Here is a 13,158-nt window from a genome sequence, read left to right on the forward strand (position 1 = left end):
ATTTTCAAAAACGCTAGAACACTGTCCGTTTATTTGTAATGAGACGTTACATACCGAGTATCGTCTTCCTACTTTGACGAGCTCGTGAAATACAATTCTTTCACATCAGTTATGCCTCCCTACTACTCCCCTCCCCCTTGGGTTACACATTTTAAATAAATTCACATGACAAAAAAACAGTCGAGGTAGATGAAAACTATGTTTTGAAATTCATTTCAAACGGGGTTGAACGTGATTCGATCACAAGATCAGTTTCATTTTTATATATTAGATGTACAATGTTCTCAGTTCTCTAGAACTTTTGACGGGACGTCTGGCTTATCCAGTCCTGCTTTTTGTATTGGTTTTCAAGTGTTACCGATCTATACTGACGATTTTCACAAGCAATAAAAGCACCACCTTGCGTGAAGGGAATATCACCGGTTATATATATATTATTAGGGATGGACAAAACCGGTTTCTAGAAAAACCGAAATTTCGGTTTTCTCTAAAATCGGTTCGGTTTTTTAACCGAAACTGGTTTTGGTAAAAACTTTTGGAAAACACATGAAACTGGAATCGGTTTCCGGAAAACAACGAAACACTATTCTGGTCAGAAATAGAACCAATTTTGAAAAAAAAAAAAGGAAGTGGTTTTGAAAAAAACCGAAACCAGATCCGGTGAAAAACCGAACCAATTTCGGAGAAAACCGAAACCGGTTTCGGTTTAAACCGTTTTTTTGAAAATTTTCAATAACCGGTCTCAGTTTTCCTAAAAATCGAAAAACCGGTTTTTGTGGCCACCACTAATATATATATATATATAACATGTTCTTCTTGACAAGTATGGTGAATATTCCTTTTTTTTCTTTAGTTTAACGTTCCACGATTATGCTCTGATTAGGAAGGAAAGGTATACCGCGTACGCGGTGTAATGTCCACCACAAAACCCTGTTGGTGCGAGCTGAGATCAAACCAGGTACCCCACGAACCAGAGGTAAGCACTCTACTACAGAGCTACTGCGGCTCCGTGAACGTTCGTATTGAAGAGTGCCACGAAGATTAACTCGTACTGGTATAGCTATATAACGGACCTTTCCGATGCCAAATAGTTATAACATCATAATCGAGGTTTTCAGGAAACCTGAATTTACCGTGCGTAGTAATGGCATAACACGTATGTCAAAAGAGATAACCAAAACAGAGCGATTTCTGTAGAGTACAAACAAGCCAATTCCCGTTCTGCTGTGTGCCGTGCATTAGCTATTATCCGAGAAGTGCAGGCTTTTGTCTCAGGAAGAACTATTAAACATCCCTCAAGATAAATTTACACCATAATTCGTCATAATCTTGGGTTGGAGAAACAAAATGGATATATTTAGAAAAGTCATACTAGTTGTCTACCAATGGAAATGCATTATCACACTGGATAAGGCATGTGCGTTCCTCAGTTACTGACAGTGTACGTTTTATTTTCTACTAAGAGTGTGGTGTTAAAAAAAAGTCCAAGATGATACCGTAAATGTAGGGAAAGTTTTGGCAAGGGATTTGTGATCGTTGCTGGTTTCTGTTAATAATGCAAAGTGAAACATACATCTTGTCAGAAATCCCAAGATGAATTCCGGTTTTTATCACATTAATGCTCTGACACCAAGTTATCGTTGTCTTATTCCTCGTCTGTATGGGAGGGAATGGTTACCCCGAGATAAGATATCGAGCTTACCTCTCGTTCTATGGATCGAGCTTACCTCTCGTTCTATGGATCTCTTCTCTCAGTCCCCTCAAACTGGGGTTGGAACAGCGGAGACCTCCGCCATTGACGGATTGTGGAACGTCTGTGAAGAGAAGTGTTACTACCGGGAACGTCAAGAGCTAGGATACAGTGCTACCAAAGAGAGTATCCTCAAATGACAGTGTCGTACAATTTCCTGAGGTATATCCATCCCACAATCGTCATTGTAGATCGGAAGCAAACTGTGTAACTGTCATTCTATTTGTTTTATGTTTACCTGATGTTCCAACGGATGTTTCGATTGCTTGTTCACCTGATCCCTGGCTTATTCCTTGTTGAAATTTCAATATCGGTGCTGTTGTGGTTTTTTCTTTCTTTTTTTAATAAGAGGTAGCAAATACCGATTTATAAAGATAAAAACAATAATAATATAATAGTTTTTACCTTTTACCATTGCATTTAAGTATAGATAGTTTCTTCAATGCAATATGATTAAACGGAGAGAATTTTCCTAATGTAACAAATGTAGTTGGGACATAGAAATTGTTCAGTCAAAAAATTTCGACCAAATTTTTAAAAGATGCGACGATGGATACGATTGTAATGTGGCAGTGGTACGTATACAAAACAAATGTCACCACCATTGAAGCTTGTGGGCTTTCATACACTTCTAATACAGAATTATAAGGAGTTTTGTGTTACTAATATGATACATCTTATGATAATAATGGTAAATTTACCTGCGTATCTTGGCCATGCAAAATGCCATTTTGTTATTTTTCTTAACTCTTTCGTATTCCCATATGAGGGGCAGATATTCTATATTTCTGACTGGAGATAAAGAAGCATGGATTCCCACGATTTATTCTTGGAGGTCAGTGGCCAGAACCCTCTCTAATAAAGGGCTGGTGAAGGAAGATGTGAATAAGAAAAAGCACATACAGGAATTCAGGGAATGGTTGTACGTATTTGTTTACCCTGTCTATTTTGGTAAAACCATTAGCTATATCGGCTCCTTTCATCAGTGAGGAGCTTTAGTAATTCCGGAAAATTCTCAAGGTTAAAGGTAAACATTTCAGTTGTCAACTATTGGCATCTGACGGCTTGTCGAAAGGTAACGGAGGTTTTGAGATATGAATTCTCTTAAGATTTTCTAGAAACATCTTTTGGTCCGATGGAAACTCTTGTAGCTCATTAACAAGAGGTAGTTAACTACTTTTATTGTTACGATTACTCTATATGCATGATTTAAAAGTAGCTGTCGTGCCATTGCTTATTAAAATTTTATAATCAAGTAATACTAGAAATCCTATTCTAAAAATACACCAATCACACTTATTTTCTGTAAGTTCGCCACCTGTTTAAATTGGTCAATTTTCAATGGAACCGATGAGGGCCAACATTGAGAGGTTTCACTGTATGTACACTCATGTCCAAAATGATTGTGGCATATCTATAACTGTCTTCTTTTAAGAATATAATTTGATAATGATTTTGCAGGCCACTTTTAATACTGGTACAATGTGTATAATCGGGAAATGTATATTTGTGGTAAATTTCATGGGAAAAGAATCATAAATACGAAAATTAGAATGAGTAAAACAAAATGTTGCTAAATGGACAAGAAAGTTTTTTGTTTTGTTGTTCTTATTTACTGCTCTTTTGACATGAAATTTGCCCCATATATGTCTTTGCAGATTATACACATACTAACACTATAAGAAATACCGGGCGAATTCGTTATCAAATTATATTCCTACAACAACATATTTATAGACATGCGACAATAATTTTGGACATGAGTGTACATAAAATACTTTGCGTTTACATCATTCAGCACAATTTAAATAGAAGCTTTTAATCCTTACTAACTATACCTATCCCTTCTCCCTCTTAATAATAAAATATTGATGTAAGATTGCTAGTAATAAGTTTATATCTAAACAAAGGATTATTTACTTTCAGATTTAGAGCCACCTGTAAAAGCTGTCGCTGATGAGGGAGTTAAAAAAAGAGAAGGAGCTGTAGATGTGATTTCTAAAGACAAGGAGCAGCTTGAGAAAAAGCCAGCAATAAGTTTGGAACCTAAGCCAACGCCGGCTGACAAGAAATCCAAAGTATTAGCGGAATTGTTCAGTCCACGGGAGGAGAGTGAGAAGGAAGACAAGGCAAGTGAAGGAAAACAGAAACAGGAATCACGTGTTAAGAAAACCAAAGAAGAATCGAAAGGAGATTGGTTAGGATTGGTTGAAAATCAAGATTCGAAAGATCAGAAACCTAGTGCTGTGAAGAAGGATTCGAAAACCCGTTCTGATATATTTGACGATAGTGATATTTTAAGCAAAATGGGTTTTGATGAAAAGCATAGCGGTGATTTACAGAGAAGAAGTGATAAACCACGGTCTATTATGGATGAATTATTAGGTAGAGATGAGAATAGGGGTGCAGTGAAAGTAAAAAATATACAGGACTCCATACTTGAGGAAAAACATGGAAATCCGGAGGAGAAAAGCGTTGCTTTCGGTAGTTACGCACCCTCTGTCGGTTCAGGGAGGCAACCACGACGACCCGGGGGCAGAAGAAGACCCAGCGCTACTTCTATCGATCCGTTAAGCATAATTCCAGATTCTGACACTGTTACAGATGGGGCATCATCAGCGTTGACCCGACAGTCACCAGCACCGTCCAGACGAAGTTCGATCTTTAACTTAGAAGAACAAGCTCCACAAATGGAGCGGAGGCTGAGCAGACAGTTATCAGAGACAGGACTAAGAGGTGACAGTACATCAGATCCTTCTCTGCCGCAGTGGTTAGGTGGAAGTGGGGATCGTAGAAGAAGCAGTGTGGCATCAACTTTTGATCCAGCTAAATTTCAACAAATAGCTGAACAATCCGTTCTAGGTAATGTTCAAAGCAATGTTGCACCAGTAACACAGATGCCGGCCTCTGTTTCACAGTTAGGTATGGAATCAATTTTAGACCCATTTTCCATTGCCCAGGGAGGCGATTTCTTTAAGCAGCACACTGAACAATTACTGATGCTGCAAAAACAGCAGGAGGATCTTCTTCAAAAGCGGATAATGGAACAGCAGCAGCAGCAGCAAATGGCGATAGCTCAAAAGACTCAACAAGAGCAACAGTTAGCTTTCCTAAAACAACAGCAGGAGCAGCATATGACAGCTCTGCAACAGAAACAACAAGAAATACTCCTTAAACAGGAGCTGCAGCTAAAACTCTTACTTCAACAGCAGCAGCAAAAACAGCAACAGATGGAGATGGAATTTAAGCTGCAAGAAGAAAGACTGAAGGCTCAAATAGAGGTACGTTGCATACTGAAATAATCAGTGTTAATTTTTTTAAAATGATTAAAAATATTCATGTTAAAAGACTGTTTCCTGCTGTGATTTGTCTTTGATGATTCCCGCTGTGCGATAACAGTCAATTTCTACTCCCCAACAAGGTTTTAACAATTTCTAGAGAGAGGAACGAATTTAACCACAGAAACTAAGTCTATGGCCTATGAAACCCGGAGGTCCAATGCCACGTTCACAAAAGCTCTCCATTGACTTCTATCCTTAGCCAACTGGATCCAGTTTCTACTTTGGATCCAGATTTCTGCGAGATCCGCCTTAATAGTATCCTCCCATCTGCGCCTAGGTCTTCCTAATGGTCGTTTTCGATTTGTCTTCCGTTAAGACTTTGAAAGCGTTCCTACTTTCTTCCATTCTGGCTACATGACCTGCCCATCTAAGCCTCCTAGACTTGATGACCCTTACAATGTTGGTAAACCGTATAAATTATGTAGTTCCTCGTTATGAAGTTTCCGCCATTCGCCATTTCCGTTCCTCTTGGGTCCGAATATTCATCTCAGGATCTTGTTCTCAGATACTTTCAGTCTGTGGTCTTACTTCGGAGTAAGCGACCATGTTTCGCATCCATATAGAACAACAGGCATGACTGTCGTTTTATATATTTTAAGCTTCAAATTCTTCGATAGAATTCGCGACGACAAGAGACTTTGAAGTGAATAATAACGTGAATTCCCTGCCTTTAGTCGACATTCAATTCCTTCGTGAATATAGTTTTCGTCTGTTAATATTGATCCTAGATACTTGAAAATATTCAGTTTTTCACAAGTATTATTCTATATCTTAATACATCTGTAATTTGCCGTATTACGATCCCGAGGAACTTCCACGTATTTAGTTTTCTCTGCATTTACTTCTAAATCTATGTCTCTGCAAGCGTTTAATAAGACCTCTACATTTCTTTCTATTGTTCTTCTATCATCTCCTATTTTCATCATAAACATACAGCATAACCTGGTGAATGCCATTCAACTCTAGGTCCCGATTGCTATTTTTGATTTGCCTTATAGCGTACTCCATAACAAAGTTGAATAATAATGACGTCAACGCATCTCCTTGTTTCAGGTCAATTCTTGACGTGACAACTTGTGGACAAAAATTTTCCTACTCGGACTTTATTTTGGGATTCATTTAAACATACCTTAAGAAATCTAATTAGCTATATCAGTATTCCAAATTCTGTAAGAATGTTGCTGCAGGCAACCACAGGAAAGTTAATTACAAACCTTTAAAAAAATTCAAGACAACAGACGGGAAAATACAATAGGTCCTATAGTACGAAGGTCGAAAATTATTGACAGGTTTACAGTATAGTATTGTATTTTGTTTACTGTTCTTTATTTTACTGATTTTGACGTAGAGCAAAGGTGTTTTAAAAGTTTTATTACGTTTTTTGAACAATAAAAAATGGTTTTTATACTTAAATATTTTTTTCGTGTTTACACCTCAGTTTTGGTCTCTTTGCGGGTCTCCGCGATGCCCTTGCAACCCAATTCCGCGGATAATCGAGGCTTTATTGCATATATATAAGCTTTAGAAAAACATTTTTTGAAAAACTTGTGTCTATTTGAAATTGCTTTGGACTATTAAAGACCATTTCCAATCTTCTATTGGAGATAATTTGGAGAACTTGCCTATTTTTTTTTAGAAGAGAAATTTGAAAATATTATTTTTCTTTCCTTTCGTTAAAAAAAATGCTTAAATTATAAATTCTGAGCATTCATTGTTTTCGGAAGTTAATGATTGTAATATCCACAACGTGTTCTTTCGTTTGTCCATAAATTGATCTTGTCTTTTTTTTTTTTATTTCTTGTAGGCCATGTCGTCTGTAGTTTCCAATCTACCTCCATATACGTCTGCTACCAGCAAAGAGTCGGAGAGTCCGAAGAAAGAGAAGGAAGAGAGCAGTGACGCAGAATTAGAAGTTAGTGTTGTGTTATTGATATATCTGTAGCCTATGTTAATGTTTTTGATTATTGAAGTTATTGAAGTCCTTTTCCAATACGGAGAGTATTTGAGACGTAGACCTATAGTTTAAGGTAGAATGGGGCATGGTGGCTTAGTGATACAGCACTTACCTCTGGTGCGTGGGGTCCCTGGTTCAATCCCCGACCAAGTAAGTTTGTGGTGGACATCGTGTCCGTCGGTTTTGTCGGGGTACTCCCGTTTCCTCCCACTTTCTCATTCCACCAATTCTTTCATCATCATTCACTTGCTTTAATCATCGTCTCCCTTAGCATAAAGATCATAATTGTGGGATGTTAAACTCCCAAGATTTCATTTCATTTTAAGATACGTAGCTTGATCAATACAGAGTTATTTAATATCAGTGTTTATGAGGTGAATACAACAGTAAAGCACAGAAAACGAAACTTGTCCGTGTAGTGGGAGAAATGGCGAATAGATCGAGCAAGTTTGAAGCCCATGACATCAGGAATGAGACCTTGGCAGCCATTCAAGCACAGTAATTTAAGTTTCGCATAAGGCAACGCGGAAGTGACACGCGAAGAACAGTACAGAAATTCTGTTGACTACCTTGCAAAGATCAACGTTCCGTGTGTATCCCATCCTCCATATAGCCCTGATTGAGCCCCTTGTGATTTATTTCCTCCAGTGACGGTGTTTCACATCCTCAGAGACAGTGGTGAAAGCGATTTTGAAGGATCTGTCCAAAAATGGCTAGTCTTTGATGACTGGCAAAAACGTTATGACAAGTGCATTGCATGTAATGAGGACTGTTTTGAAAAAGACCATCAACATTTGGAGGATTAGTACAGATTATTATGTTTTATACATTTATGACCATTCTGTATTTATCAGCCCTCGTAGAATCCAAACCACTTTAATGGCGTTCAAATCAAATTTCATTACTCTTCCACCGTGAATCAAATTCGAGAACATGTGCGGGAGCACTATCCACTAGACGTGCGGGAAGGATTCATAGTTGATACCAAACTCACAGAACACATAATAACAATTACAATCAAAAAGCTCCTATAATAATAATAATAATAATAATAATAATAATAATTGAAAAATGAAGTGAAGTTTTACGTCCCACAATTATGCCAGCTAGGTTAAAGGAGATGGTGATGACGAGAATGAATAAAATGATGGAATAAAGAAGGTGGAGCAAAACAGGAGAACGCCGAGAAAACCCACACACACGGTGTTTGTCCACCACAAAGCTCACTTGGCACGAGCTGGAATAGAACCAAGGACCCCATGCACCACAGGTCCAATAATAATTGAAAAATATCCTTATTTCAAAAGCAACTTCTTCCTTACTCAAACTTAAAAAAGATATCGTGGTACCTGCTGACAGTATGAACATAATGGATTGAAACAATTTACCAGTCACCTCGATTTTTCTTAATTTAACTTAATTCACTTTTTTAGACTTTGATTGACTAAATAAGCAGCCGCTTTTGAAATATAGTATTCTTCAATTATTATTACATGGGCTAACTTACAGGTAAGTTTTGCTGTAAACTGTGTAATTTATATTTTTAAAAAATGGACAAAGTACTGTTATTAATTATACGAATTCGTGAACTAAGTTCCATGCGACGAACGAAGTCCGGTGACATTGCTTGCAATGTTGCCACATTTAGTTTTGCGCTATCTCCCAACATTATTCACTGTAATATCAGCACGGAACAGACAGAAACTGGAACTCAGTCACTGGCATGTAGTAGCATCATGTGACCAGCTGTTCCACAAGAATGAACCCAGATAAGACAACTGGCCTAATTTACGGAAGTGGTCAACTAGACAGGTTTTACTGTTGTTGAATTGACATCTATGATTGTAACATTTATAAATCTATTGGTTTATAAAATAATTCGATCTTTTTAAAATAAGGATATAATGCAGCTGGTGTGGAAAGAATATTTTAAAATAAATTGAGTTACTAATTTCCTGGAGACAAAAAATCGTTGAATGTTTTTGACATTGGTAATCTTGAGTGTCGAGTGTACCTGACAAATTGATTTGTTCTGCAAGGACAGAAGTTACTGAAAGCTATTATTTTTTAAGTTTTTAATTGTACATGTTTCCTGTTATTCTGTATAATTTACAAATATATATATGTAAGGTGGTCCAAAAGTGTGGAAACACCCTAGTAAGTGGTAAACGCTGATGCAAAATATAACCAAAGTAACAATGTAGGTGGGGAATAGGGATGAAGAGAATGTTTTTAGAACACATCACGATGACATCCGCTGTCCTGAATTCGGCCTCCTTGAATTTTACGCAGTTGTCTTAAATGGAAATCATAGCGTGTGAGGCATCATTTTAATAGCAAATTTTCGGAGAAATTGAATGGCACTGTGATTTTAACTAGTGCCAATCACTACGAAATTATCACTATTACTTTGTTTGGTTGTATGTTACTAGCAGAGGATAGCCTTGATGTACCCAGAACGCATTGAGAGCATGCCGATCCCTGGCGAACGAAGCGCTACGGTGAATACATATGATTTTAACCGCCGTCATCTGGATAGAATTCCCATCAGCGGTTGTATTGTGTTCAAAGTTCTGAAGAAATTCCAAACAATCGGATCAGTGGCAGATCGAACCCAGACCGGTAGACCACGCACAGCAACAGACGAAGCAGCAACTGTGGCAGTGTTGGTATTATTTAGTAAAAGTGTCAAGAGAGGTACAGCTCGTGAAAGTGGTGTTATTCGCACTCCAATCATGCGCATTATGTTCGTGAATGACGCCCTTAGTAAGCTGCAACTTTATCAACACCTTTCAGAAGATGATCCAGGTCTCGTCTGGAATTACCTCAATGGGCCACGACAAAATCCCACATTCACCTCTGACGTATTGTTCACTGATGAGACAGACACTTACGTGTCGGGCTGAGGTAACAAATAGAACGTGAGGTACTGGTTGGGTAGTAATTCGCGTTGGTTTAACGCATCCGCAGGTGTTCCGAGCAAGGTGATTGTGTAATGTGGTGTGGTGTGTGTAGGGGACTCGCGTTGTGGGTCCATTCTTCATCAACCAGACCCTAACGGCGATGGGTTATCGGCGCATGTTAGAAGACGCATCCAGCTGTAGGAGGAAGGATCATTCCCTAAGTTTTCCCCCAGCGCCCTACCTCATTACAGTACCTGTGTCCGTGTGCGTGGATTGGTCGACGAAGTGGTGTGCAGTGCTCCCCACCCACCTTGTTCCTCTGACCTGGCACCACTGGACTACTACCTGCGAGACCATGTTAAGTCTGTTGTGTATGCGGTGAAAATTAGGGATATTCAGCATTTCAAGTAACGAATTGTGGACGCATGTTCTAACATTACATGCGTGACTGGGAACTCAGAATGTGTCTGACAATCAACCAGAATGGGAAACGAACGGAACAAGTCCTGGAACAGTGCGTGTGATCTTTGCGCCATGTTTAACCTCTTTCGTTGAGAACACAGCAAAGAAATAGTCATAATTTCGTAATGGTTAGCACTAGAGCAAAAATAACTGCTATTTAATTTGTAGGAAATTTTGCTACGAAAATGACTCACACATGCTATAATTTCTAGAGTTGCGTAAAATTCAAGATGGCTGACATCATTGTGGTATGTCCTCGAACATATTTCTCGATCCCTATTCCCCACCTACGTTGTTACTTTTGGTTACATTTTGCAACGTTTATCACTTATTAGGGTGTTTCTACACTTTTAGACCATCCTATATATACAGGGTGGCCCGTAATTATGTGTATGATGTTTGACTGACTGTAGTATTTGTAATTTTGGACAAAATGTTTCGACATGGCAACACTGTAGCGTGAGAGTAAGGATAACGGTCACTGGACTTAGAACCGTTAATGTATGACAGACAGGATGAACAAAACATTCTCGAGCCACTGGATCGATCAATGTGAATCTGTGGAGTGACCAGCTCTATCTCCCGATTGAAACCACCTGACTTTTTCTTATGGGGTATTTTTAAGTGTATCAACATCACATACACAATTTGGCCGATAAGTAGTGAATCCAATAGATTTCGCGTAGAGCGTTCACCTCCGGTGCTTGGGGTCCCTGGTTCGATCCCAGCTCGCGCCATGTGGACTTTGTGGTGGACAAACACCGTGCTCGTGGGTTTTCTCGGGGTTCTCCCCTTTTTTCATTCCACCATTTCACTCATTTCTCATTGTCACCGTCTTCTTTAGCCTAACCGGCATAACCGTGGGACGTTAAACTTAAAGATTTCATTTTTTTCAATAGATTTCGCGTTTAGTCTCATTCATCGATATAGAACAACAAACCGTTTCCAGGTTCATAAGAGAAAATGAAATGAAATCTTTGAGTTTTACGTCCCACGGTTATGCCGGTTAGGCTAAAGGAGACGGTGATGATGAGAGATGAATGAAATGGTGGAATGAAGAAAGTGGGAGGAAACGGGAGAACCCCGAGAAAACCCACGCACACGGTATTTGTCCACCACAAAGTTCACTTGGCGGGGGCTGGGATCGAACCCGGGACCCCAAGCACCAGAGGTGAACGCTTTACCACTAAGCCACCGCGGCCCACGTTCATAAGAGGGAAGCCATCTGTATTATCAGCAGCAGGTTAGTGAGAGAGAAATGTGTTCGTTGCATATACAAATTCACTACACTGTACCAAATACACTACATTTCCTAAATGTTCACTAAAAGATTATTAAATTCAGATATGAAACATAAATTCATGTTAGGCAATTAATTTCCGCAAAAAGACTAAGCTTACTAATATGAGATGCAGAGTACGTGCGTCTTTATGGCACTGAATGAAAATGAAATCTTTGAGTTTTACGTCCCACGATTATGCCGGTTAGGCTAAAGGAGACGGTGATTATGAGAAATGAATGAAATGGTGGAATGAAGAAAGTGGGAGGAAACGGGAGAACCCCGAGAAAACCCACGCACACGGTGTTGGCACTGAATGTTGTAGTATTTAAGTTCTATCTTTATTCCTAGAACAGTACTATTAAGGCATATCAGATGGTTGGAGAATGCCTTTGTAACGTTCCCAAGTACAAAATATTAAGTGGATTAAGCAATTTTACGTGTAATTGAATCTTTGGGATCCAGGTGAAGAAACTGTGGGAGGTCGTATGGTAACAGGGGATTCAGGTGCATGGTAACAAATTTTATACGCTTAACAGCTTAAGAAATAATACGACGCCACCAGGGATTGTGCTCGATGTGCAGACCCTGTCTGTTGGCTATCGCCCCGCATTGCAGTTTCCACTGAAGGAGACTGTGTTGAAGCACATTTGGTCAAGTCTTGTTCTATTCGTCTTGACAAATTTTCCAATAGCGTCGAGTTTGCGCGGCTGTTGGCGGCCCAATGCTCGTTTCAAGAACGAAAATCTACAAAAATCCGTAGGCGATATATAAGGGAAATTTCCACGGGAATGTTTGTAAAAAGAATTGCATGAATTTCCGTTTTACGTGCCATCCGCTGTTATGTATCACCATTGACTTCGCCATAGACTAGATACGCTGTTCAGATGAATGGCAACACGAGATATGTCAGTGTCAAATACGGAAGGAATATCATTGCGATTTAGTGGCTCCGAAATTTCCTCATTCTCACACAGCCAGTCAGAACGATTTCTGGAATCACAGAGACAAGAGAAGATGGTAGATGTCTCTATTTTATCACATTCCGACGAACACACCCATGTCTCGTCCAAAGTCACTACGAACTTCCACCTTTCCCTGTAAGATGTCGTTCATATAACTTTCTTTTCGCCATCTATTCTGTGATATGTAAGAGGTTCAGCGTATGAACTCGAGCCTTGTGCTTCTATGTCAGATTTAGGTCCCGGCGGAATGTTGTGCTGCCCTTTTTATTGTTCTTTGAAACGGTGGATTTTTACTTCGCATCAAGGAACGCACTTTTTGCACCACATCGAGGATACGCCCTGGCCTTCCGATATTGAAAGACCCATCAACAGCACGGGTGCACGCTTTGTTGCGATTCAACGCAGCGTTAATCCTTTTGGGTGACACATGGAAAACTTCCGTCATACACTGTTTTCTTAGGGCCGCGGTGGCTCATTAGTAGAGCGTTCACCTCTGGTGCATGG

The 13,158-nt window shown here is 39.3% G+C and overlaps 1 protein-coding gene across 2 annotated transcripts in view; it reads left to right on the forward strand.

Moving 5' to 3' along the window:
* LOC145682409 (uncharacterized) overlaps positions 1-13,158 on the forward strand; it is an 81,695-nt gene that overhangs the window by 25,210 nt on the left and 43,327 nt on the right. For both annotated transcript variants that reach the window (XM_081754026.1, XM_081754025.1), the window contains exons 5-6: positions 3,677-5,031; positions 6,896-7,003. In XM_081754026.1, the coding sequence (XP_081610152.1) occupies positions 3,677-5,031; positions 6,896-7,003 (1,463 nt within the window). The remainder of the gene's footprint in view (positions 1-3,676; positions 5,032-6,895; positions 7,004-13,158) is intronic.

Source organism: Thermobia domestica, chromosome 3 (assembly GCF_964235325.1).
Source record: "Thermobia domestica chromosome 3, izTheDome1.hap1.1, whole genome shotgun sequence".
NCBI lineage: Eukaryota > Metazoa > Arthropoda > Insecta > Zygentoma > Lepismatidae > Thermobia > Thermobia domestica.